This window comes from Histomonas meleagridis (genome assembly GCF_020186115.1).
Source record: "Histomonas meleagridis strain 2922-C6/04-10x chromosome Unknown contig_51, whole genome shotgun sequence".
In the NCBI taxonomy this organism is placed as follows: Eukaryota; Parabasalia; order Tritrichomonadida; family Dientamoebidae; genus Histomonas; species Histomonas meleagridis.
In genome coordinates, this window is record NW_027150894.1 from 304312 (window position 1) to 332230 (window position 27919).

At 28.6% G+C, this 27919-nt stretch overlaps 11 protein-coding genes across 11 annotated transcripts; 5 read left to right on the forward strand and 6 right to left on the reverse strand.

The window, feature by feature from the left end:
• Nucleotides 1-7068: 7068 nt before the first annotated feature.
• On the forward strand, nucleotides 7069-8406 carry GO595_007026 (AGC family protein kinase; the record flags this gene model as incomplete). The annotated part of the gene is made up of 1 exon (XM_067920445.1): nucleotides 7069-8406. One exon carries the CDS (start codon nucleotides 7069-7071, stop codon nucleotides 8404-8406), a length of 1338 nt encoding a protein of 445 aa, XP_067772545.1.
• Nucleotides 8407-8887: 481 nt separating this feature from the next.
• Nucleotides 8888-9259, reverse strand: GO595_007027 (profilin; the record flags this gene model as incomplete). The annotated part of the gene is made up of 1 exon (XM_067920446.1): nucleotides 8888-9259. The coding sequence occupies one exon, from the start codon at nucleotides 9257-9259 to the stop codon at nucleotides 8888-8890; it is 372 nt and encodes a 123-aa protein (XP_067772546.1).
• Nucleotides 9260-10873: 1614 nt separating this feature from the next.
• GO595_007028 (DNA excision repair protein ERCC-1) lies at nucleotides 10874-11569 on the reverse strand (the record flags this gene model as incomplete). The annotated part of the gene is made up of 1 exon (XM_067920447.1): nucleotides 10874-11569. One exon carries the CDS (start codon nucleotides 11567-11569, stop codon nucleotides 10874-10876), a length of 696 nt encoding a protein of 231 aa, XP_067772547.1.
• A 553-nt stretch (nucleotides 11570-12122) lies between these two features.
• GO595_007029 (Clan AD, family A22, presenilin-like aspartic peptidase) lies at nucleotides 12123-13298 on the forward strand (the record flags this gene model as incomplete). The annotated part of the gene is made up of 1 exon (XM_067920448.1): nucleotides 12123-13298. One exon carries the CDS (start codon nucleotides 12123-12125, stop codon nucleotides 13296-13298), a length of 1176 nt encoding a protein of 391 aa, XP_067772548.1.
• A 2704-nt stretch (nucleotides 13299-16002) lies between these two features.
• GO595_007030 (AAA family ATPase) lies at nucleotides 16003-16602 on the forward strand (the record flags this gene model as incomplete). Its single annotated transcript, XM_067920449.1, has 1 exon — nucleotides 16003-16602. The coding sequence occupies one exon, from the start codon at nucleotides 16003-16005 to the stop codon at nucleotides 16600-16602; it is 600 nt and encodes a 199-aa protein (XP_067772549.1).
• Nucleotides 16603-17047: 445 nt separating this feature from the next.
• Nucleotides 17048-17917, reverse strand: GO595_007031 (NSFL1 cofactor p47; the record flags this gene model as incomplete). Its single annotated transcript, XM_067920451.1, has 1 exon — nucleotides 17048-17917. The coding sequence occupies one exon, from the start codon at nucleotides 17915-17917 to the stop codon at nucleotides 17048-17050; it is 870 nt and encodes a 289-aa protein (XP_067772550.1).
• Nucleotides 17918-18055: 138 nt separating this feature from the next.
• On the forward strand, nucleotides 18056-18721 carry GO595_007032 (inorganic pyrophosphatase; the record flags this gene model as incomplete). Its single annotated transcript, XM_067920452.1, has 1 exon — nucleotides 18056-18721. The coding sequence occupies one exon, from the start codon at nucleotides 18056-18058 to the stop codon at nucleotides 18719-18721; it is 666 nt and encodes a 221-aa protein (XP_067772551.1).
• Nucleotides 18722-20237: 1516 nt separating this feature from the next.
• On the forward strand, nucleotides 20238-20891 carry GO595_007033 (CAAX prenyl protease 1-like; the record flags this gene model as incomplete). Its single annotated transcript, XM_067920453.1, has 1 exon — nucleotides 20238-20891. The coding sequence occupies one exon, from the start codon at nucleotides 20238-20240 to the stop codon at nucleotides 20889-20891; it is 654 nt and encodes a 217-aa protein (XP_067772552.1).
• Nucleotides 20892-21472: 581 nt separating this feature from the next.
• On the reverse strand, nucleotides 21473-22927 carry GO595_007034 (TPR Domain containing protein; the record flags this gene model as incomplete). Its single annotated transcript, XM_067920454.1, has 1 exon — nucleotides 21473-22927. The coding sequence occupies one exon, from the start codon at nucleotides 22925-22927 to the stop codon at nucleotides 21473-21475; it is 1455 nt and encodes a 484-aa protein (XP_067772553.1).
• A 405-nt stretch (nucleotides 22928-23332) lies between these two features.
• On the reverse strand, nucleotides 23333-23746 carry GO595_007035 (putative basic transcription factor 3b; the record flags this gene model as incomplete). Its single annotated transcript, XM_067920455.1, has 1 exon — nucleotides 23333-23746. One exon carries the CDS (start codon nucleotides 23744-23746, stop codon nucleotides 23333-23335), a length of 414 nt encoding a protein of 137 aa, XP_067772554.1.
• A 369-nt stretch (nucleotides 23747-24115) lies between these two features.
• On the reverse strand, nucleotides 24116-25312 carry GO595_007036 (protein phosphatase PP2A regulatory subunit B; the record flags this gene model as incomplete). The annotated part of the gene is made up of 1 exon (XM_067920456.1): nucleotides 24116-25312. The coding sequence occupies one exon, from the start codon at nucleotides 25310-25312 to the stop codon at nucleotides 24116-24118; it is 1197 nt and encodes a 398-aa protein (XP_067772555.1).
• Between the last annotated feature and the right edge of the window lie 2607 nt (nucleotides 25313-27919).

Genomic DNA, 27919 nt, shown 5'->3' on the forward strand with positions numbered 1-27919 from the left:
GATTTTAATTTTTGTTTCTTCTGAAATTTTTGGTTCCATCTAGAAAAGCCGTTTAATGATGTTTTGAATATAAAAGTGAGAGGTACCAAAACTCAAAATCCTGCAATATTTTTTCAACGATAATTTTATGTTAAGGATAACATTGGGAGGAGATTACAAAAATACCCTCTTTTCGAAATTTCGACTGTACAATCTTTCGAAATTCGATCTGATTTCGACCATACTTTTTATGGAATTTTGGATTATTTTCTATATAGTAATGTTGTATATTATATGTGTTTATTTTCTAAACTATTATCCTTTATCATTTTCATTAAAAATTTTGAGAAAAAGTGAAAATATATGAAAAAATCAACTTAGTCGATAATAAATCGAGTGCAACTTTTTATATAAGATGGCGGTGGTCTTTATTTATTTATGAATAAAAATATATGATTTGTTATTTAAAAAACTGTGATTGTTAAATAAAAATATTTTTTGCATGGATTTTTATGAATGATTGAAATTTTGATTAAGTGAAAAAAATAATGTGAAGTGATTTTTTCTTTATTTATTTTTTTATTTTTTTATTCGAATTTTTGGGTGTCTACTTAAATATTTAAATCTCTTAAGTTAACTGATATTACTGCTATTGTTTCTTTAATGTTATCATAATATTTCTGGATCCATTCGAGCATATTTTGCTTTGTTTTTGTATCATATTTGGAAAATGGAATTTGATAGTATTCAGAACAATTTACGATGATATCCTTCAGAGTACTACATAATAACTTATTTCCAAATAATTTCTTTACATCAATTATTATTTCTTCATTAATTGGAGGATATTTCCTTCTTATCTTTAATCATTGAGAATCTTCGATAAAGCATATCTTATCCATTGATACTTTGGATTGTGTAAGATTTCTACCATTTAAACCTGTCTGAACAGACAAGGTAACTGCATTAATACTCAAGGAATTCATTATTCTTTTTGTACTAAAATAAAATGTATCAAATAATATTTGAAAAAATCCTTCCACGATTTTAGAATGATTACTAATAATGATATCAAAATTTTCTAAATTAACAATAGGTTTTTCTACTATGAATCCTGCTTCAATTAATAGTGAATAAGCAATTGTCCTTCCATCATATGGAAATAATGATTTATCGTATTAATTGTTTGAAATTGTAATTCCAAATGATGATGCTCTTTTAGAAACCTTTAAAGGTTGTAATTCTTGGTCTGTTATGTCAGCTATTATTTGATCAGTTGATATTCTTTTTAATGCTGATCTTAGGGTTTTGAACATACCCATTTTTATTCTTAAACATTCAAATTGATGTTCAAGAGGATTTGACGTAAATCTATTTAAGCTTTTTTTGGCATTCATATCTTTTAAAAGTAATGTAACAAATAAATGAATTGTATTACGACAATGAATACATAATTTCTCATCAAAAAGTGTTAAAGCAACAATATTTCTCATTTTTCTTTGTTTAATTCCTGTGTCTAATTTTGTTTTTTTCATAAATTTATAATATATAAACATTAAAAAAAAATGATTTCAAATAGCGAAATTTTTTCGCTTGAATTTATATTGTCATTAGACATTGCTTCTATAAACAAAGATCATGGTAAGAAATATAATAATGCTGAAAAATTATGTTTCTCATATAGCATTAAAGTATTGTTAATAGAAAATGAGAAAATGTAAAGAATATCGTGCATTTTTGTGATTTTAGAGTTATTAATTACAAACGGTAATAAATTTAAATTTTCCCGTATTTTGGAAATGTCAATGATTGGTGAATTTCGATTAAATTCAATAGTTAATGGTATGTCTTTAAGTAAACGATATCTTGCACGTTTGAGTATATAAAGGGGATCACTAATATATATATCGAAAAAAAACTCTTTTTGCGATTCCAACAATTGAAGTCGTGTAATGTTCAGCAACACATTCATATTGACCAAAGAACGAATTATGATAAGAATCATAGCAATTATCACCATCAAAGGCAAATCCAAGAACATATATTTTATGATTATTTAATTTATTACGTAATGTTTCGAGTGTTTCACATTGAATATTCGTTGCTTCCCCCTGGGGTGAAGGAGAAAAATAAATTATTGAGCACGAATAATCTGGATTTATAGGTTGAATGTAATAAACAAAGGCATAATTTTCTATTTGATTCCAATTTATCATTAAAGAATTTATCCATTGTTGTGCATTTTCGCAGAAAAATTGATAAGGATTTTCAATATTTTGTAAAACCACTTTTTTTAAACCAATAATTTCATTATCTTTTGTTATAGTCACATCGGGCAAAAATGATATTGCGTCAATACTTAAAATACAATCCATTGGAGCTGAACGAAAAATATTAATTTGATTGTGTTTATAATCATTTATGATTCCATCTATTTGATTAATATCAATCAAAGACTCGAAACGTTCATTGATTAAATCTGCTAAATGATTATGTATTGATGTATAAGAAGGTAATGGAATAAAAGATCTAATATAACGTAAAGCTTGTGGCGAAATCGAATTAATATTGGATGCTAATTGATAAATTTTTTCATCATATCTTCTTGCATTTGGGTGAACTCCAAGGTTTCTCAATATTGAATTAATAATTTCATCATATTCTTCATTTTCTGAATTAATATCTTCATTTCTTTCTATGTTTGAAACACATTTAACACTTTTCGCTTCATAAAGTCTTCTATAAATACGTGCTTGTCTTTCTGCCTTGATCCGCTTTTGTCTTTCTCTCGCTAATTGCAAAACTTGTCTTGATTTTTCCATGATAAAAAATAAAAATGATGTGAACGAAAAATTTTCTCAGAATTTCAATGGCATTAAATGAAAAACAACTAGATGCATTCAAATCAGTAAAAATTTTTATTCAAAAAGCTTCCGGCCACGTTTTGTAAAGTATTCAATTTATTTTTTTGGGAAACACCCCAAAAAGAATTGCACATAAAAAAAAATTCAGCAGTCCAAATCCTGAGATAGGTTCGATTATAAATAAATAAATCCTAAACTTCATAGTTAGTCGGGTCCCATTAAAAAACTATTGCACGATTTTTTTTATCATTAAAAAAATGAGAAAAAAGCACCCATTTTTTTAATCAAAAAAATTAAAAAATTATTTTTTTTTTCATCAAAAATGTATATTATAAAAAACCATATATGTGGAAAGACAGCAAATCGATCATAAATTATTTTACACATTTAAAATTTATGATTTATTTACTTTTGACATCATTTCTAAATTATTAATTCGGAAAATTAAAATTTAATTTCCTTCAAACAATACATTCGTGAAACAAAATAAAACATTTTTAATCAAAAAAATTTCTATTTAAAATCATCACATAAAAAAAAAATTTGAAAAAACCGATTTTCGAGCACTTTTTGATATTAAAAATATAAATATTCTAATAAATAATCAAAATTATCGAAATATATATATATATAAATTAATATTCATGATGTATTTTTATTATAGCTAGAAAAAAAAGATCACCGCCACTTCATATAATTTTTTACTAAGATTTTAAAAAAAAGTGAGAAAAAAATGCAAAAAATTGAATGAAAAAAAATTATGCTTTTAATTTTATGAATTACCATTTATAAAATATAATTTACATCAAAAATAATAAAGATTGGTCACCAAAAAAAAATAGGAAAAAATCGATTTAGAAATTTCGATTTTGATCCGGATATTTTTTTTCCCAATTTGAAAGCAGATTTTTATTCATGTGTTGATAGGGATCTAATAAAAATCAAAAAATTCACCAGGATATGTTTATTTCCCAGTTTGAGGAACTCTTAAAAGTGCGCCTTTTTCTTCTTGTTGCTCATTATAGTAAAAAGTAATGTAATTACTTGATTCGTCTAATATTTTTAAATATTTTGATAAATAAAATATAATTTTTTTTATAAAGAACTTATTTATTCATTTTGATATATACTGCATTTAGAAATAACAGTAAATTATTTCGAAATAACATGATACAACGTTATTGTAATTTTTAGAGATTATCAATATTATGTTAACGTAAAGCTTCAATCATAATTAGTGTTTTAAAGCTTCTTGTAATAATTTCAATATTAGATAAGCGTAACCGACGTAAAATTTCTTATCATTTATTTTTGCTATACTAATTGCTTTTTTAAAATATTTGAATAATTTTTAAGAATTATTTTGATATCTTGAAAAAATGAAATCAATATTAAACAAAATTTAGAAATATTTTTAACATTTAGATCAATTCCTTTATGTGCAATAAGTAATTTAACAACTTCTAAGTGAATATGTGAAGTTGCCAAAATAAGTGCTGTATTATATGTTTCTAAAGAAATTCCAAATATTATTTTGAAATATAAAATTATTAAAATAAATATTAAACAAAACCAAAAAATATCTTTAGTATTAACATTAACTCCTTTTTGTTCAAGGAGAAATTGAATGATCTAACTACTTCTGTATGACCATTTCTAGCTGCAAACATAAGTGGCGTCATAAATATTTTAAATAATTTCGAATGTTTTTTTAAAACAAAGATTTAAAAGAAAGATCAAATATTTCAAACAAGCATTTTTGGAATTGAGATCATTTCCTTTTTGTTCAAGAAGATATTCAACGATTTTATGTTAACCTTTATAAGATGCTATCAAAAGTTTTGTCTCAAATATTTTATATAATTTCCAAATATTTTGTTGATACAAAAAATTATTAAAATATACTCCAAATAAAACAAATAATTATTTTTAGCATCAAGACAAATAGTTCCTTTTTCAAAAAGTAATTTAACTATATCATCGAAACCATTTTATATAGCATAAAAAAATGGTGTTTGAAATATTTTTAATAATTTTCAAATAGAAATTTGGAATTTCAAATTATTGAAATAAATTATAAATAAAACAAATAAATATCAGCAACATTAACATTAATTCCATCCTTTTGTAAAAGGAATTCAACTATATATGGTTGAATATCTTTAGCATCGTAATCAATAAGTTTTTGTTCAAGAAGTAAATTTACAACATCTACATTATTATACTTAGATGCTGTCATAAGTGCTGTGAAACAGAAAATTTTATATAATTTCGGAATATTTTTTTGATACAATAAACACTTGAAATAAATTTTAAGTAAAACATTTAAATATCTTTCATATTAATATCAATTCCTTTTTGTTGAAGTAAAAATTTAATTGAATCTATGGCACCAACCAGAGAAGCCGCCATAAGTGGAGTGAACAATCAATTGAAAAAATTCCAATAATTATTTTGAAATGATAAATTAACATATTATATTTTGTTATGTAAAACAATAGAATATTATTGTCATTTATATTAACTTCTTTATGTTCAAGAAGTAATTGAATGATTTCGATATAACCTGACATAGCCATCCACACAATTGGGGTGAAAAATATTTTAAATAATTATCAAATATGGATATGAAACAAAAAATTATTATTGAACTAAATTTTAAATAAAACAAATTATTATTAACTTTGTCATTAAGATCAATACCTTTATGCTGCATAACTAATTTTATTATATCAGTATTACCTGTTTGATAAGCTAGAAAAATTGCAGGGTTAAATAATTTAAATGATTCCCAAATATTATTTTGAAATATCAAATTATCATAATAAATTTTAAAAAAAAACAAATAAATATCTTTTGCATTAATATCAATTCTTTCTTGTTCAAGAAGTAATTTGGATACATCTATGTGTTTGCTATTCAATGCCAACAAAAGAGCTGCATTAAATAATTGTTATAAATTCCAAATATTACATTGAAATATCAAAATGTTAAAATAAATTTTATTTAAAACAAAAAAATATCTTTAGCATTAATATTAATTCCTTCTTGTTTATGAAGTAATTTTACTATATTTATATAACCTTTGCCAGATGCTTGAATAAGTGCTGAATTGATTAATTCGATTTTATGCTTGTTATTAATTAATTCTTGATCAAGTATAAATTTCACGATATCAAAATGGCCATTTCTAGCTGCATTTAGAAATGGAGCTTTAAATTTTTTGAATAAATTCCAAATGTTTTCAAGAAATTTTCAAAAAATTTATTAAAATTTAATAAAAATTATTAAAAAATTTCATTTTTATTTTTAATATATTTCTCCTTTAATAGGAAACTAAAAAGTTCTTTATTTCCAGATAGAGATGAAATTTGTGAGAAATTAATCGAAATCCGATTTATCTCAAGGAAATATTTCCTGTTTCAATTGATTTAATAATAACATTATTTTTTAATCCCCTTGTTTTTGATAAGAATAATTAAAAAATTTTATAATTATCATATGAAATACATTTGTAGATTAATGCACTTTTTGACCGTAATGCACAATTTTGTACAGAAAAATATATATATATATAAATACATATATTCATGAAAAAAATATTTAAATGAAGATAAAATCCAGGTCCTAGTAATATAACCAAATTTAATTTATACACCAAACCTGATTCAACTAACATATTAATATACGAATATCCGAGATTTCGAATCTCAAATATGTTTCAAATTTAAACTTTACTCACTAAAATAAAATAGTATATTAACTTCTTTCACGTTAAATAGTTCCCTCCGTTTAAGATGATACAGGTGTATTTGCCCTTGAATTTTTTATATTGACCTGCTTTGTTCGATTATTCTGTATTGAAATTTCATTTTAATGAGGTAACTGCCGCATTGACAGCTCGAAAAAATTCATTTGAAACGAATATACCTATCAAAAAGTGGGCTGTGTGGGGTTTTGTTCAAACGAAAATATTTCTTTCTTCTCCATATTTATCACAATATAATTTATTCTAAAACAAAACAAATGAGTATGTAAATATAATTTATAGTTGTTTTTTCATTTACTGCTTGATTCGATGAGGTTTGAAGCGGAAATTTTTCTTATTTTCAGATAACATGTCATAATTAAGGCTGGATCAATGAGTAATCTTCCGAATGAAAATAACAACGCCTCACCAGATTATTTCAGCGGCTCTCTAAAACGAAAGGGGTTCTTTTTTGGTATGTACCAGACTTGTTATGGCGAATTAAAGAATAAAGTTTTCTCCATCAAAAAAAACAAAACATCTCCAAAACCAGAACTCCAGATCAAAATCAAACCAACTACACTTGTTCATGTTTACGAAAACGAAAAAGTCCCTCGATTTGTTATTTCAAATGAAGGTGAAAGCGATGTTTGTTTAGCAGCCGAAACTCCAGATGATGTTATGGCATGGGTTGTTGCTCTTCGTTCAGCCACCTTTCAGAATCAAGTCAAGCTTAGTATGGATTCCTTCAACATTATATCAGTTATTGGACGAGGTTTTTATGGAAAAGTCATGCTTGTTGAAATGAAATCCGATGGCAATCTTTATGCAATCAAAACAGTGCACAAATCCCGACTTATTTCCAGTCGAAAAGTTCATACGATTTTAAATGAACGAAACATTCTAGTTCGTGCCAATAATCCCTTTATTGTTCAACTCAAATATGCCTTTCAAACCGACACCAAATTTTATCTTGTTATGGAATATGTTCCAGGTGGTGAATTATTTCGACATATTCGAGAGAATGGAAAACTTACACATCAAATGGCAATTTTATATATTGCTGAGATTGCTCTTGCCCTTGATTACCTTCACAGCATTGGTGTCATTTACCGTGACCTTAAAACTGAGAACATTCTTCTTGGCGCTGACGGTCACATCAAATTAACCGATTTTGGGCTCTCAAAAGACCTTAGTTACCTCGAAGTAACGTCATCATTTTGCGGGACAACCGAATACATTGCCCCCGAGATTATCAAACGCGAGCCATACTCATATATGATCGATTGGTGGGCGCTTGGGATATTAACTTATGAATTACTTTTTGGGGTGACCCCATTTTTTAACCGTAACCGCTCGAGAATGTTCCAAGCAATAACGAACGATAGCCCTCCTTATCCTCCTGATACTGATCCGAAAGTTTCCGATTTCATTAATAAACTACTGACAAAGGATCCTAAGAAAAGATCAGGATTCTCCCAACTTAAAAATCATCCGTTTTGGAATGGTTTGAATTTTGATGATGTAATGGCGAAAAAAATAAAACCGGCATTCATCCCTGACGTGAAAGATAAGGTGCCAAATAACTTCGATTCCGAATTTACGGAAGAACCGGCCGCAGATTCTATCGCATCTGCAGTCGAACAATCATCTTCGAATTTTCCGGGATTTTCATACGCTGCAATGGATATTGAGAATAACGAAAATAATAACGTGAATGGAACAGATGGAGATTTGAAGGTAGAACATAAAACGGATCTGAAGGCTACAGAGATAGATCCTGATATAACGAACATTCCCACTGAAATAGAATAAATTATTTGAATATGTATGAAAAATAATCAGAAATTTTATGATGTTTTTGTACGAAATGATAAATTTATATCCATGTAAAAATATCAATTAAATTCTTTTTGTAATTTGATTTAGATTTAATTGTTGTGATCAATAGACAAAATGAGCTTTATCATATGATGTAAAACTTGCTTATAATGATAATATATCTTGGAACTCATTCGGATTTGTTTTCATGTTTCGATTGCCGAAAGACCGTTTCCTTTATTGAAAGCTGATTAAATGCTTTTTCGAAATATCTTTTACACACACAAATATATCAACGAAAAACTGTATCAATACCATGTATTTAAGTGGTTGGTTCTTGGAAATTAAGCAATAATTTTATAACAAATAATTTATGATGATTCATCAAAGTGATATATGAAGATGTTAGCAAAAACAAATAGCACACACCTTTAAAAAAAGAGAAAGAATAAATTAACGTTAATTTATTGGGAATTTAATAACCATAGGAGCGGAGGATGTCAGCAACTTCAACGACAGCTTTGTAACAATTTTGTGGTTGAATTCTATCATTGTGGTAAGCAAATACAAAGCAAGTTTTGCATCTTGACATCATTAATCCATATGAATGAAAACGCATTTGGAGGTTCTCGCTATCAGCTTTAAGGATAGAATACTCGTTTCCTTGGAACTTCATGTGTGCTGATAAAAAGGCAGATCCTTTATCATAAATATTAAAAATTTGCATTAATTCATCTTCCGAAAGAGAGAATCCTTCTGTTGATGCTAGTACTTGACCATCAAACCTAAAGATAGATGCGCTTGTAACATTGGTTCCAAGGAGATCAATAAACTGAGCCCAAGACATTCAAAAGTGTCAAAAAAGAAACCGCTTTTTTCAATACTCTTCCACAGAAAATCTGAAACGTAATTAATTGCGTTTTCTTCAGCGTTGAGGGGAATTGTGGAAATTTAATTTTTATTTCATGTTGAGCAATTAAAGTTATAAGTATAACGAAAATATTTTTAACATTTCTTATACAAAAATCATATGATGAAGATATCTTCAATGCTTAAATCTAAATCGACTGAAATCTTTAAAAAGGTTTTAAATTATAAAGAATTTTCAAGTCAAAGCCAACACAATTGGTTCAGTCATGTTATGTATTGCCGGAATAATTACAAATCTCTTTGGAGGATTAAGTCTTGCACAACGTCTTATTAAAGAAGGACATAATCCAAATGAAATTTCAAAAATAATTCGAAATGATGAAATCGAAAAACTTCACGAAATATCTTCATAAGCAAACTTTGATTTTAGTCAAACATCACTTTATGAAAGATGTTCATTTATTAAAAAAAAAATGTTACATTAATTGATTATGCAGCATTTTTTTTCTTCAGTTAAATGTTTTAAATATTTACTTATGAATAATGCAAATGTAAATAACACAGGTAAATATGCAATTGCAGGTGGAAATGAAGAAATAGTTCATTTATGTGAACAAAATCATTCATCATTTGCAGGTGCATATAGAACAGCAATTTAATTTCATCAAAATAATATCTTTAAATATATTTATGAAAATAAAATTATCGAATGTCTGGAAATATAACTTATGATTTAAATAGTTTTTGTATTAAATAAGATAATTATGATATTTTAGCATTTTTGGAAGAAAAAGGAATTAATATTAATGCTAATAATATAAACGAATCAGCTAGAAATGGAAATTTATATGTTGTTAAATGTTTCCTCCAAAAAATATTTTGCCATTTGCTTCAGAATCAGATAATATTGAACTTGTGAAATGTGATTTAGAACAAAAAGGAATTGATGTTAATGCAAAAACTATTCATTTGAATAATTTATAATATGCTTTAATAATTTAGAATATGTTTTAATAATTTGAAACAGCACTTCATATAGTAGTTTGAAACCAATTGGTTTCCTTTTTGCCGATTCGAAAAAAAATTAACATAATTTCTGCCAAAGCGACAAAATCCTCAAAAATCCATAAAATCTTTTTAATAAGGTATACATAATAATGTAACTCAATAGCGTTTTTGACAACTATATATTTAATCAATGGATTTGGAATATGATTTATTTCCTTGAAAGAATCATTACCAACATAATTTCTTAATAACAACCTTATGGTTTTACGAAAACATTCATTTTTTAACATTAACTTAAATATTTTCGACTGTTTATTTGTCCAAGCAATTTCGTATGAAAATCGAAATGACATGTGATGTGGTATACTTGATCACTTTATCTTTCATATAAAAAATGTTATCTTATTTTTAAAACTTTCACAATCTTTGGAATAAATCAAAATAGTGCCATATGCAAAAAGATTGAGTATGATGAAAATTATTCTATTTTATCAATAATATTATATGATAATAAATACACCAAAGCATTTATAGTCTTATTGATATAGAAACTAAAAATAGATAAATCAAAACAAAACAACGTTTATTGAAATGGTTCATCGAGCACTGCTAGAAATTGTTCCATTTTAAAATCGCTCAATATATTCGTTTTCGTCAAACTATCTCTGCTTTGCAGTAAACAATCACTAACTGTACCATAAGAATCAATCATAGAGGCAGCGTCTTTCCGAGAAACACCAATTGCATTCAATGCATTGATTGCAATGTCATATGTTGTTTCATTTGTTGCTTTTAATTCATCAACTTGTGATTCTTGTGTATTGTAAATTGTTAAGATCCATCGTCCTGCTTCCTCTAAATTAAATGCTAAAACAAGGTTAAGGTTGTTTGCAATTGATTGAGCTGTTAGTTTTGAGATAACACGATCTGGATTTTTGCCATCTACAACAAGAAGTAGTATTCTTGTAGCATAGCCTCCCTTAAAGTTTGCTATTCTTTCGCTTAGATAGTTAGGATGTTCACGATGAAATTTTAGTGATAAAAATAATATTCCAATTTTATAACCAATTGAATAATCGCATGTAGAACTATCACTCCACACCGTTTGAGCAGGTGCAAGTATTTTGATCAATTGGTTTCCTTTTTGCCGATTCGAAATTGTGATTGGGAGTTTCAAGGTGATTGGTTCACCACACCATAAACGATAGGAAATTGTATGTTTTACATTAAAAAACAATGGGCTGAATAAAAAATAAACATAAAGCTCCAAAAAAATCATTCAATAAAGCAAGAAGTCAACCAAAACCATAAGAAAACTTTTTTAGAATTATACTTCAAGCTAGTTATAATAAATGACTTTTCTAATCAAAATATGTAATAATATGCATTAATATATGGAGATCGATTTGTCTGATTTAGCACCATTAAAATAAAAAAGAATTTCACTACATAATATTAGAAATAATATTTGGAACTTCGCATATGTCACATTTAAAAAATAATTCAAAAAATCATGAAATTCCCTTAAAAGAAAATTGATACCGGTATTTAAGTAAGGGATATTAGTTTATTTTAATTGATGTGAATTTTGTAAATTTATTGTTCCAATATAAACAAATGATATTTTTTTGTAATATTTTTTTTTCACTATTTCTTTTCTTTTCACAAATTTTTCATTACTCAATAAGACTTATTAAAAAAAAATGTGAACAATATATCTCTCTTTAAAATTATCATTGAATATAAATGCCTCATAAATATTATCGAAGTTTTTCATTTTATTATATTTCAATTCACATTTCATATATAAATAAAAATTTATAAATTTTCATATGAAAACAGATAAAGAAGACCCTACAGAATATCTTGAAGACCAATCATATCGGGTCATAAAAATAGCAATTCCTGTCATCATAACATTAATTCTCGATGTTATTTTAACTCGGGTTATCGAAAATACGCATGGATCTACATCATACGATCGATCTTTTTCACAAACAATGGTTTCAAATAATCTTGGTTTAGACACAGCAACTTCAATTTATCTTGCACTAGGATTAATTGGAGGCATAATTGTTGTTACAGCAATTTTACTCCTTTGTTATTATCACGGATGCACAAAAGTTATTTATGTTTGGATGATTATTGCAGTTACTCTTATTCTTTCATATTATGTTTATCAAACATTTTCTCAAATTCCAGCAGTTCTAAATATACCAACAGATTACCTTTCCGGTGCCATCTTTATCCTCAACCTTGTTGTTGTTGGTAATATGTCCATATTTTGGAGAGCTCCTCAAATTGTTACACAGATAATTTTAATTTTCATATCAGTTCTTATTGCTATTGTTTTTCTTTCTCTTCCCGATTGGACTGTTTGGGTGCTTCTTGCGCTTCTTGTTATCTATGATTGTTGTGTTGTTCTTTGTCCGTTTGGTCTTTTGAATATGCTCATCAAAAAATCCGAAGAAAGAGGCGATGAGATTCCAGCTCTTGTCTATGCTTCAGCTGCTTATCATATGCCAGAGCATAATGAATCAGATGAATCTGATGAAAGCCAAGAATCAGAATCTCAGCCATCTTCATCCTCATCTTCTTCCTCCAGATCTTCGGCTCAGAACAACGAGAGTCATCGTGACGAAACTCAAAACGAAGAGCATCAAAATCTTAACGTTCCCCATATCGTTCCACAACCGCCGGAGGAATCGTTTGTTCTTCCGCCACCGCCAAAGAAAGAACGCGATGGTGTTCGACTTGGTTTAGGTGACTTTTGTTTTTATGGTATCCTTATAACAAGAGCAGCAAGGCAAGGATGGGATTTGACTATTCTTTGTATTTTTGCTGTTATTTTGGGACTTTCATTAACATTATTAATTTTAGCATGGCTGAAAAGACCTCTCCCAGCTCTCCCATTGTCACTCATCCTCGGTATTGTGTTCTTTATGATTGGCGCTCTTACTTTCAGAAGATTTGATGCAAATCTCAATAATTTACTTTTGGCTTTTTAATTTATTTATTTATTAAATCTATTTTTTATATAACGTTTTTTAATATAAAAGTGCGTATATGCAGAATTCGTTGCTTTGATCTCTATTCATATTGTCTCCAGATATTTTACAAATTCAAGAATTTTTATCAGCACCAATAAGTAATTTAACTAATTTTGTTCGATCATTTGAAATTGTTCTCATAAGCTGTTTTAAATTAAATAATTTCCAAGTATCTATATATTAAAATTTAAAAAAAGTTTGCACTAACTATATTAGAATTATTATTATAAAATTTCTTGAAATTAAAAACATTCGGTTCGCACTGGATTTAGTGAAGATTATTAAGATTCCTAAGAAAAATATCAATCATTTAATAAAATTTCTTATTAAATTTGAAATTATTTATTTCTGGAAAGTGACACTTCAAGGAAACTTGAAGAGTAGTATCTATTAACACCATATATTAAACTCGACTTGCGATTTCCACCCATCGTATATAGCGATCATCCTACGATCTTGATATCATAAATATATAATATATATACATAGTTACATCTATGATTAATATAAATCTACGAATAATATTATGATTAGCACGAGATAAATCTATTCTATCATTCCAAAAAGTGACAAAAATCGACTTTTGCATGATTTATATCAAACGATAGCAGCAACGATAAGTGACGATATGAGCGAATTTGAATGATGGTAAATATTATCAAAATTTTACCCTTTCCTCGAAAAAATGTTTACATCATTGTAATTTGTCAACAGCCAAATTAAATGATTCTTGGTTTGTTAAAAAATAAAAATATTGATATTTTATCATAGAATCGTGATTTGTTATTTATTCCAAATAATTATATGAAATCTTGATTTTCTTAAATTTATGAATTTATTGAAAAAATGAATGATGTGATAATTTTGGTAATACCTTAATGATGTACAAATTTAACCTGATTAATCATTTATAAACAATAAAAAAGTTTCTGTATGAGTCCATTCTTGATATATCTTGGTATGGTCTAAATATTTTTTATGAACAAAACGATTTCTGATCATTGAATTCATTTGATGATTTTTTTTTGTTTATTTATTTATTTTTATTTACCTATTTTAGCAAAATGTTTAACCTTATTTAATAAATATCAATACAAATGCAATTTGCAAATTATCTTTTAAAATACTGACTTATGATACATTTATCGATTTTTTTTATCTCATATTACTTGTTGTTTCAAAAATCCAAATCATCAAAATTGTAAATATAATTTCATTAAACCTTCATGTATTACAACAACATTAGATTCTAATGGACAATATCATTTAAAAAGAAGTGAAGAAGAAAAAAGAGTTGTCGAATATTAACCCCTTATATATTACTTCGGAAAGGTTATGTATATCTAATGTTATCAAAAAACAGCTGAAAACCCTGATAAGATTACTTCTACAGGTCATTATGTATTAAAATATAATACGAAACCTGAACCATCATATAATGTAAATTTATCTGTTGATGATTCAGTTTTGCACAAATTCATGCACGTGTAGTTTCATCAGAAAAATGCATTTAAAGGATATAATGCTTGAAATTTTGTATTCATGATACAAAATGCATTCATCAAAGTGGTGCACCTCCTGAATTACGAAATGCTTCATATGATAGTTCAGGTAATCAAATTCGAATGGATCCAGTACAAATATATTTTAATATAACTTCAGAACTTGAAAAAATTGGTTTTGCTGATCTTTGGTCTTGGTATGAGATCAAAATTGATACAAGTGGTATAAAATGGCAAGGTGACCCACCAGATTTCAATCGTATTAGACCTCCAAATATATTAAATAGAAATGATGATAATTTTTCTTATTTAGATCAATTTGGATTACATGAAGAAATATTAACACCTATGCCAATATATTTTGATCTAAATTTAGTCAATGCAAAACAATTAGTTGTTATTAGAAGTAGAAAATATGCAATAGTGGGTTTATACAAATATAATTTGAATTCAAATCGAAAACATTATTGTTCTCATTTATTATTTTCTGCAGGATGTTGGCGTTCAGATAAAGAAATTATATGTGATTTTGATTATTATGAAGAAGCTTCTAAATTCCATGGTATTTTTACTGATTCTAATTATTCTGAAATTGATCAATTCTTCATAATGTATATTAATTACATGATTAATTCAAATCGATATTCACCTGGAGAAATTGCTAGAAATATATGAATGATAAAACGATCTTCAAATATATTAGGTATTGAACAATTATCAAATGAATTCTCAACAACAATTCCTCAACGAATAAATCAATTTAACAATAATTATTAAATCAATTCAATATGTTAGAATCTTTGAACAATCATACTCATCCAATAGAAAATGATAATACTAATGAGATTAAAGAATTAATCGGTTTGGATTATTCTATTAATCAAAAAATAGCAGCTAGAAATTTGAATGCTGATATTAGTAAACTTAATTCAGAACAACCTTCAGCTTCTAATATGATTGTAGATGCATTTATTAATAATAATGGAAATGATTCTAGATTATTTATTTATGGCAAAGCTGGAACAGGTAAAAGTTTTTTAATTAATATTATACAAAAATTCTGTGTATCTGGATCACATAGTTTCATTACAACAGCCTCAACAGGAATTGCGACTTTATCAATTAATGGTATTACATTCCATAGTGCATTTCCTATTTAAATGTCACCTGACGGTCCTGTTAGTATCTTAAATATTTCTACACATCATGGACTCGCAATTTCACGAGTCAATGTAATTATTGTAGATGAAGTAACAATGTTAGATAGATCAGTAATAAATGCTGTATCTAAAAAATTAATAGATTTATGTGGTTATACAGGAAATCATATTCAAATCCCATTTGCAAAGAAAATAGTTATTTTTCTTGGTGATCCATCACAAGTACCAGCAGTAACTCATACTCATGATGACATATCTGAATGTGCTGAACAATTTATGCACATTACTGGATTTGATGGTTTTATACCAATCCATTCGAAAAAATTAATGCGTCAGAATGATCCAAGTCAAGAACAATTTAGAAATTTACTTGATGAAGTATCTAAAATGACAAATGATGGACATTTATCTGACGTTCATCAAGCAATGTTAAGATCAAGTTTTCATCAAGAAAATATTACTGAAGATCAAAGTATTCAACTTGCATTTAATCATGCTTCTTCTAACGTTTTCGCTGACAAAAGTATGATTATTACTTATACAAATGATCGGGCAAATATCTTTAATCAATTTGGTATCATCACACAGAACTCCTATTGATATTGCATTTAATCATTTTTCTAACAGCATCATTACATTTTGTTCTGTCTTGACGTATGTTCAACTTTTCGAAAAAAAAAGTCAGATTCGTTATTTTTTTGTCGAATATTTTCCATTTTAAAATGATTTGCTTTATACTTAAATGTTTAAGCATTTGGCCAAATTCAGAGCTTGCTAGAGAGAAATCATAAATTTTAAAAAAGATTAAATGGTTCAATTCCATTTGGAATATTTTCTTCTTTTTTGTATATCTTTTTATAGATTTCGTAATTACAACATGATATCATTTCAAGGTTCTTCATGACCTTCTATAAATTCAATTCAAAAAGTATGGCTATATTTACATTTGAAAATAGCATAAAATGACAACAACAAAATTTTTAACCTTTTCCACATATCATTTAGCTGTTATTTTTCACAGATAATCAAGTCGTTAATCAATTGTTTAGAGAACTGTCAACTTTAATTGTGTCATTTTCAAGTTTTCCTCGGCAACTGTTTTGAAGTCTTCGCTAAGGACTCTCGGGGGGAATTGCACAGATAGTTGTAATCTCTTTCCGCGCAATTGTGGATCATTTTCGATAACATATCTCTTCAGGTCACCAACTGTGGCATTCATATTTACGGAGAGGACAATGATTCCGTTCGGAAGTTGAATGCGGACTTTGGTCGATGGTAGATCTGGATCGGCATAATTCGTTTTTGTGGGTTTAAGTGGTGCATTGCTGACTTGCTGTGTGGGAGCAGATGGTCCATCGTTAAGCTTATGTGCTGTTCCGCTCCATGGATCTTTTGGCTTAGGTTTTTCAACATAATTCTTTTCTCGATTATCTTCAATCTCAACATCAACTTCTGATCCAGGTTTGTAAAGCTCACGTGGAATAACACCGCGTGATATGGATTGGAGAAATTCATGGTTGGCCGGATCTTCGTTAAGACGAAGTTCCCCATCATTGACTTGAAATCCATTCTTCCAAAATGTTACCTTGACTTTATCAACCTTAGTATTAGGTGGGTCTTCAGGTTGTGTTTGCTGATGATTTGCATGATGAAAGATATCATCAATAATTTGTCTAGAATCTTGATTTGGTTGAGTAGGTTGTGGTGCAGGCCTTGGTGTAGGTTTTGGCGTTGGTGCAGGTCTTGGTGAAGGTGCGGGATGTGGTGCAGGCTGAAATGATGATTGATCATTATAGAAAAGATTAATTGCAACTTCTAAATTACCATTTGCAGATTCTAACATTTGCCTTGCGACTGTTGGTGAAACACCTGTTATATCTATAAATTCTCTCACTACTGATTCGTTGCTGCTCATTTGGTTTGGTTCCAACCGCTTGTTTAAGGGCACCCCGAAATTGGCACATTTTATGTTCATCCGCCAAAAAGTTTATTCATTGAATTGTTTGTATAAAACCGTTTACGTATTCATCAATTTTTTATAAATTTTTTTACAATGTCAGTAGAAATCGTGGATGACGAGGAAGAAGAAATTACCACACAAGAAAAAGAAAAAACTCAACCCACCAGTGAAGGACCTCATCTTCCAAATGCACCTAAATATCCAATTTACAAACGTACTAAAATGATATGCCATCCGTGGCATGCTGTTCCATATAAAGGCCTTAACGATGATGAAATTCGAGCTGTAATTGAAATTCCGGCTTTGTCTAGAATTAAAACAGAGCTTGATAAACAATCAGGATTATTGAAAGTTGATAGGGTTTTACATTCATCAGTAATCTATCCAGCAAACTATGGGTTTGTTCCTCAATCTTTAGCAGAAGATAATGATCCGTTGGATATTCTGGTTCTTTGCCAATTATCAGTTCCCCCATTATCAATAATGAGAGTTAGACCTATTGGCGTAATGCCAATGAACGATGGAGGTGAAGCAGACGACAAAATCATTGCTGTTGCAGCTACTGACCCTGAATATAACATATATTATGATATCTCAGAATTACCTCCTTTCAAGTTATTAATGATAAACCAATTCTTTAACGATTACAAAACTTTGGAAAGAAAGAAAGTTAAGACATTCAAGCCACTTGGAAATAGTCAAGCAAGAAAGATCATTCAGAAAGCGTTAGAAGCGTACAAGACAAAGTATGGACTATGACCAAGCATTAGCTATCCCGAAGGACAATATATTTTAATGAATTAGTAAAATATTTTTCTAATATGTCATATTAGATAAACACTTTACTTTTTACTAATGCAAAAGTATTCACTTGGAATATGTTTTAATAATTTGATATATGTTTTAATAATTGTGGATTTATTTTAATGATTTAGAATATTTTTTAATAATATTTGACACCAATTAGTTCAATCACTTAGAGATTAGATCTGATGAAAATTTTTGCCTTCTTAAAGACAATCTAATCAGTAATGTGTAAACATTAAATTATTACCAAAGAAATGAATTGTTTATACCAGACGTGTTTTGATTTCTTTCGTAATTTTTTGTTCTGGTGTTACAATATAAACAATTCCACCCCAACCACTGAGTCCATCGCGTTCGATAGCTGATATCAAACATGTTGAAATTGTTTTAAATAACTCATCAGGATTCATTCCTGGCCTCCAAAGACTTTCACAAATACCATACAATGAATCACTTGATGTTCCTGCAACAGCAAAATCATTCGGTTCTATCATAGCACCAATACTATCTGATGGATTATTTGTACCTGGTTCAAGTCCAGCTATAATTGGTTGAACTAAATATTGATCAAATCGATGTTTGAAAAGAAATGACTTTACAAACTAAGTGTGGAGTAGCTAACTTAAAGAGGTGTGAATTAATCTTCATAGGTAATTTGCCTATTCATAAAAAATGCCTAATCAACAAAAAGTGGTTTTCAAAAAGTGGATTTTGAAAGAAAAATGGCAGTTATGTCAAAAACAAGGGTGATGTGAGCTGGAAATGAATTATTTATTAAAAAGTGTCTACCAGATCAAGTATTTTGAATCAGTAACTGGTCGGGAATTTTATTCATTGAAAATTTTGATAAAGAAATAACGGTTTTCTTCTGTCTTGAAGACCACAAAAAATGGAGAGTTTTGAAGCAATTGGACTTTTAATTCTCATATTAGAAACACTATTTAAAGTATATCTTAATTACCGCCAGCTTTCATTTATCAAGAAACAAAAATCACCGCCAGAAATATATCGCAAAGAAGTCACCTTTGATGAATTTGAAAAATCAAAGGAATACGAAACAGTTTGCATGAAGTTTTCTGTTGTAAGTGAATTTGTAGGCCTAATACCAAATGTACTAATTCTTCTTAATTTACATAAATTTTGGACATTTACAAGATTTATCCTTGAAATCATACACCTTCCACTTTTTATTTTAGCCACCACGATTCTCTCTACTATTTTTGAAATCCCATTACGTTATTATAAAAAGTTTGTTATTGATGAAAAATATGGCTTTAACAAGTCCACTGTCTCACTTTTTGTTTCTGACACCATCAAGAGTTTTCTTGTATCCTTTATTCTTCAATCTATTCTTTATTCAGTTTTATCGTTTATCTATAAATTATCAAGTATCTATTTCATATACATAAGTTTAGTATTTCTTTTCGTCTTTGTTATTATTGTTCAAGTGTTATATCCCATTATTATCATGCCATTGTTTACAAAGCTGACTCCACTCGAAGATGGCCCCATCAAAGAAGCCGTTACTAAAGTTGCAGCTGATTCATCGTTCAACTTAAGCGAGATATACCAAGCGGATGATTCCAAGCGCAGCACCAAGCAAAACGCCTTTATGTTTGGTATGTTTAAGCACAAGGTTGCAATTGCTGATACTGTTTTAACAAATGGTACACCTGATGATGTCGCTGCAATTATTGGACATGAAATTGGGCATTCAAAACATCGCCATATCCTTAAGTTATTATTTATTTCACAAATATCGAATCTTTTGACTTTGTTATCTTTCGTTAAAGTAATGCAAAGTGATTCAATATTCCAAAGTTTCGGTTTCGTCGATGAGAAACCTTTCATAATTGGAATACAACTTGTGTCGTTCTTCGTTGTGCCTGTGTATGAGTTGTCTAACATGGGATTGAATTTGATTAGTTGTATGTTTGAGTATCAAGCAGATGAATACTCTGCAAAAATGGGCCTGAAAATCGACGACGCATTGTTGAAACTGTGCCAGGAAAATAAGGCAATTGTCGATACAGACCCAATTTATTTGGCATTCAATGCAAACCATCCAACGTTGGCACAAAGAATTGATAGGATTCGGAAAGTGCAAAAGAAGAAAGAATAAAGAAATTAATTATTTATGTTGAACGTTTCTTTTATATAAATTTGTATATGTGGCTTTCAAAGATATTTTTTCGATGATTGCAAAATATGGCGTACAAAATTCATCGTGATAAAGTGATTAGTAATTACAATCTTCATCTGAATACGTAAACAAGTATCCCCCAAGTACAACAGTATATTAAATTATTAAAAGATATCCAAAATTATTCAAATAAATAGTTTTTGTATTAACATCAATTCCTTTATCTAAAAGTAATTTTACTATTTCTATATTATTATTTCTAACTGCTATATGAAGTGCTGTTTCAAATTATTAAAACATATTCAAAATTATTCAAATGAATATTTTTTGCATTAACATCATACATATGTAGAAACATCAGACTTTATAATAGCTGTTTTAAACTTATAAATCTAATGCTTCTTTCATCTCAAAATATGTATCACACATTAATTTGAACTTAAAAAGTCATCATAGAAAAATGTTGTTAAACATTTTAATAATCAATTCATCGACTTCAACATATTAATTTAAACCACTACAGACTTAGAAATGCATTTATTTTATAACATTTAACTTTTTTATTCACATTTTTCTTCTGAGTTATTTGGCGCATCATGAAACTCATTACACGGTATAATTATCGGGGTTTTCAGCTTATTTATTTGTTGCACCGCTCTCTCCATTTCTTCCTGAATAGCCATATCTTCCGGGTCCGCTTCGATTGCCTTTTGGTAAAACTCTTTTGTCTTTTCGAATTCTCCCATAAAGAACAAACAATTTGCTTTTTTCCTTAGCATTTCAGCGCTTGGATTCATTTCTATTACACTTTCATAATCACTTAAACATCTCTTAAACTCTCCTATCTTCACAAACAAGTCAGCTCTTCTTATGAAAACATCTTCGTTTTTGTCGCCGTTATTAATCGCCTTTGTAAAGTTGTCAATTGCATCGATAACGTTCCCTTTCTTTTCTTCATCGATACCTTTTTCTTGATATTGTTCATATGATTCATCATTTTCTTTTGTTAATGCTTTAAGTATTTGTTCAAGTCGTTCTTTCTCGCGTTCAATTTCTCGAGATTCTTTTTCTTGAAGTGACATTTCAAGCGCTTCAATTGCTTTATCAATGTTACCAAGAGCTGATTGATTTGTAGCAATCTTTTGATACGCACGAGAAATCATATCTTTACTCGCGTTGTGATCGCGCCCAATTTGAATGGCTTTCTCACAAATTTCGATCGCATCAAGAAAACGGTTTTGCTTAGTGTGAACTGATGAAATGTTCGTGTAATAGATCATGTTCGTAGGGTCAATGGAGATTGCTTTGTTGTAATGCTCCATGGCGCTATCATAATCGCCACGTCTAAAGTCGGCATTTCCTAAGTTTTTCTCATCTTCGGCTTCTTTTCTGTTTCCTGATAACTTTTCAGTGGTTGATGCGGGTGATGGAGGCGTTTGTTGTTTATCTTGGTTAAGAAGAGGCTCAAGTAATGCCCGAATGACAAGAATTAGTCGTGGATCTGATTGATATTTATCTGAAAATTGTGGATTTGTGGTTATGTCTTCAACCATTTTGACAAAAGAAGGATCACTAAACATCGGAGCTATTAAGGGATTCATTCGAAGACGATCTATTAAATCTGGTGGGAATAACGGATTTAGAGGAGAGGGTGCTGGCTTCTTGTTTTGACGTACACGTTTGAGATCTTCGGCAATAAGGTTGTTTGTTGGGTCGAGTTGTTGTGCTTTTAAATAAGCAGCTTCGGCACCATTCCAATCTTTGATTGCTTCTAAAGCTGCAGCGAGACGAGTGTGTCCACGAGCCCAATCTGGTTTTAATTCTATTGTTTTTCTAGCATCATCAATTGCTTTATCATACATTTGGAGAGATAAATAAGCTCCACTTCTATTTGAATAAAGAGTTTGGTTGAGTGGATCAATTGCTATTGCTTCTGTATAATATGAAATTGCTAGCTCATAGTCTTGTGAAGCAAATGCTGCATTTCCTCTTGATTTAAGCTCTTCGCTTGTCATTTGGCCTAGCTTTTGGGATAACGTTTCCTTGAATCATCCTTGAAGTCAAAATTGACTCAGTCTGTTGGCATTGCAAAATATATTTCAAATCATATGTCAGATAAAGAAACCAACACATCAGAAATCGACAAACCAATTCCAAATAAATTATTTATTCAATCAAATACATTCTTTAGACAATATCGATATGCTTATTATTGTGATAATAATTCAAATTCAAAATAAAATTAAAAAAATAAATGAAAATGAAAACTAACGAAACTTTATTTTTTTCCCATTAATTCAGAAATGTTAATCCGATCACTTACGTATGTAATTAACAAATAAAGCTTTTAAAATTTTTTTATGACAAATAGATCTAAAATATTAACGAGCGAAACTTGTTTGAAAAATGGTAATTAGTGTTTACTCAGTAGCTGGTTTAGTTTCTTCTTCGGCCTTTGAGAAATCAACATCTTCTGGAACATCGCCAAGATCATTATTTTCTTCTTCTTTCTTATCCTTAAGTCCAGAAAGGTTCATTCCTGAAATGAGGTCAGTTAAAACTTCAACAATTGGTTTCTTTTCAACCTTTCCCATGATAGCATATGTATTTGCATGCATGTTGAAAGCAAGTTCTGGCTTTTGGAAGGAAAGAGCTTCTTCGCTGCCTTGGAGGATGATTGATGCTGAGTCTAATTCACCAAATTCACGGCATCCGAGACGTTGTGCAGCCAACCATACCTTAAGTCCATTTTGATTTCCGTTCTTTTGTGTTTTCTTTGTTTTGCGGCGCCATGAGCCACGGCCTCCTGTTTTCATACCCACACCTGGTGACATCAGTAAAAGGCCAAACACAACCGTTACAACCCCCAAAATCTCGATAACGGTCGCCATAAAAGTGCTTGATATCATATCGTTCCTTCAAAAAAATGATTTTGTTTTCTTTAATAAAACTAATTAAACTTAATCCCTGTTTTTAATCAATAATTAAATAGAGCACAATTTCGTGTATGCATAAAATACAGAACAGCAAACTATACTTTTTTTCACAATTGAATTTACTCGGACATCCACCTAAAACTAATCCAACAATTAAAGCATATGACGTTTCACCAGAAATGAAATATGTTCACATAATTCTTTTTAACGCTTTGTTATTTTTGAAGTTACACAAACATTTCAAATTTTACTCATAATAACAAAAGTTTATTCATCCGTACCATAATAGAAGAATAGCGCTGCTGTTGATACCACTGCGACAATTTCGCTTCTTGGGTGTGCCTCGCACACTGTTACTCTTTTGTTAAAATCTTTACCAGGCTCAGGAGGTAGTCTTTGATTTCTTGCGCTTACAGCCTTATGCTTTGTCGCTTTTTGTCTTTTCCAATCCCAAGCAATATAATCCGCAGAATAACAACCAGTCACAATTTTATCTTTCGCCGTAAACGCAGTTCGAAATTGATCTTTCACATAATCCTCACTTAAAAGATATTCCATCTGATTAGGAAACCATTGAACCTCAAGTTTCGCACATGGAGAATTAAGATTACGTATATCCCAGACTTGTAAATCGTTAAAGCGTCGCACTACAAAATTGTTTCCATCACGTGAAAATGATATACTTCCAATCATGCTGCATTCGTCTGAAAATTGTTGGCGTATTGAAAATTTTGATGTGTTTATGTCAAAAAGTGGCATCAGATTTTCTGCTTCTTGACGAAGATCATACATCTTGCAGAAGCCGCCGTCATTACCAACCATGAAAGTGGATGATTGATTCGGCTGTATACCAGATGCAGTGATTTCGGAATCTTGTTGAGATATTTTACAAAGACAAACAGATTTGATATCTCGTTCAATATCCCACAATTTAACACACGTTACATCAACCATAAGAAATGACCGTTGATCTGATAACGTCTGAAGATCGACGATGTACTCGGTTTGGATATCATTGAAAGTACGAATACATTCGGGGGCGTACTTTGTATCGCTACGTTGTGGCATGGGAAAAATGTATGTGTCTTTTAATTTGGTGTTCCATGCAATTCGTGGTGTGGAATTAAAGTGCCATAGTTTGGCATCATGGCTATTACAGGATATAAGGAGAGGATTAATAGTTTGTCGTGGAATCCATTTTAATGAATTTACTCTCATCTCGCTGATTTCGCTTCGGAAATAATCAAACTGTGATTTATGTGCATGAATTTGATTAGAAAACGAAATGGTTGGTCTACCACTGCTTGAATATGTAAGTTTGAAAACTACCACCCTTCCTGCTTGATCACCTGATGCAAGAAATTGTCCATCATGACTGAATGCAAGTGTGGAAATGGTGTCGTCTGGTTTGAATTGAGACAGTGGAACATGATCACCGAAAGCAGCAAGGAATTTGAGGTTCATAGAATTATTTTTTTTTTGAATTGGAAAATTTGACCTTTTTACAACAAATCTGACTTCTCACTTCACATGAGACCGTTTATTATGTAAACTTAAGCTTAACTTTTGTTTTTATGTTGAATAGCTAATATTTTTTAATAGATTTTAAATCAATCGTTTCCTTTCATTGAAAATAAGACAATTTTTTGTTCGATGGGGTATGATAAATTTAATGCTCGAAATTTAAATCGATAAATAATCGATATTTTATTAGAACACTTCCGCTTTTTATCGTAAAAATATTTTTCACAAAAAAACAATCAAGTTTTCTGGAAAAAGATGCATAAACATAAAATCTTTACTTTTGAAGTTCTTCAATCTAGCGGTTATGATCGGTATGTATTGAAAAAATTCTAAACTGCTGATATTTATATTTAATGCTTCCATCAATCCAAACAATTCATACAATAGAAAGAATTATTTTTGATATTACTGAAGATAATATAAAGCAAACAGTAGATTTAACTCTAGATTTATTTGAAAACCAATTTCCAGATTCATTTAATCTTCTTGTTTCTCAATTTTTATATTCGGCTTTTATTTCAAAAGTATGTAATAAAAATCTTATTATAAATTATTTATTAATTTTAAATTCAAATGAAGAAGAAATATTCAAAACTAAAAATAATATTATTTATATATTTAAACATTATTTACTCCAAAAGACTTCGCAAGAATCATATTTTCTTATAGCGAATATGATAAAACAAGAAATACTCGATGCAAGTTTTGTAAAAAATATAAATTCTTTATATTTTGCACATTATAAAACATTAGAAGAAATTTTAAGAATGAAAGATTTAAAGTTTTATGATGAATTTATTTCAAATCTTGAAATTCTTTCTAAAAATGATTGGAAACTTCATAAAATGTTAATTGATGAAGGAGTTAATCCACTAATAATAACAAAAGTTTTACGAAATGATAATTTAGAACAATTACAAGAAATATCATCACAAAAAAAATTTGATTTTAATCAATTCATTGAACCATCACTTTATGAAATATGTTCATTTGTAAACAAGAAATATGTATCATTAATTGATTATTGTGCATTTTATGGATCATTTAAATGTTTTAAATATTTATTAATGAATGGGTCAAATGTAAATAATACATTAAAATATGCAATTGCTGGAGGAAACTTAGAAATTATTCGTTTATGTGAACAAAATATTTCATTATTATCTGAAGATCCAATTGAATGTTTCGAAACAGCAATAGAATTTCATCGAAATGAAATTTTTTATTATTTTTATGAAAAGAATTTTGATCAAATATATGATTTAACTAAATTAGGTAGAAAATGTATCGATTTTAGTAACTATGAAATTTTTTCATTTTTAGAAAAAGAAGGTATGGAAATAAATGATATGATCATAAAAAATATAGTAACAAATGGTAACACTTTCTTACTTAAAGATTATACTCAAAAGAATCAAATTCCAAACATATTAATATTTGCAATTCCATCTGGAAATCTTGAAATTGTTCAATTACTCCTTGAACAAGAAGAAATTGATATTAATACTAAATATATTTTGTTTCAGTGAATATTTATACTTATTAATTGAAGCTCGTTTTCATAATTTGGAAATTATTCATATTATTTGAAACAGCACTTATTTATGCATCTAAATATGGTCAAATTGAAATTGTTAAATTCCTTCTTAAACAAAAAAATATTGATATAAATGTAAAAGATGTTTATATATTATATTGGATATTTGTTTTAAATAATTTTTATTTAATTTAAAAATTTTGGATTTATCTGATTTATTTAGAATTTATTTTAATTATTTTTAACAGCATTTCTATGGGCTATTTTATATAATCATATTGAAATCGTTAAATTATTTCTTGAGCAAAAAGAAATTAATGATACAAATGATATTTATTTACTTTATTGGATATTTACACTTAACATTTGTAGAAGGTCTAATGTTTGCATCTCGATATGGACGTATTGATACAGTTAAATTCCTTATCAAGCAAAACAAAGTTGATCTAAATGCAAAAAATGTTTTTATTTTCTATAAAATATTTGTTATAAAAATATGAAAATTATTTTAATTATCTGGAATTTATTTTAATAGTTTTGGACCGCATTAATGTGCGCATCTCGACATAATCAAATCGAAATTGTTCAATTCCTTTTTAAACAAAAAGATATCGATATCAATGCAAAAGATATTCCAATATTTTATAGAAAATTCATTTTAATTTATCGATATTAATTTTAAATATTTGGAATTCATTTAAATAATTTTGGACAGCACTAATGCATGCATCTCGATTTGGTCAGTTTGCTGTGGTTGAATTCCTTCTTGAACAAAAAGATATTGATATAAATGCAAAAGACATTTCAACTTTTTATAGAAAATTTATTTTAATTTATTGAAATTAATTTTAAATAGTTGGAATTTATTTTAATTATTTAAAACAGCACTTATGCTTGCATCTGAAAATGGTCATATTAGGATAGTTAATTTACTTCAATCGATTCAATTCTAATTTTAAAATCGAAATTAATCATCTAAACTATGTTTGTAATATATAAATCCGACATTT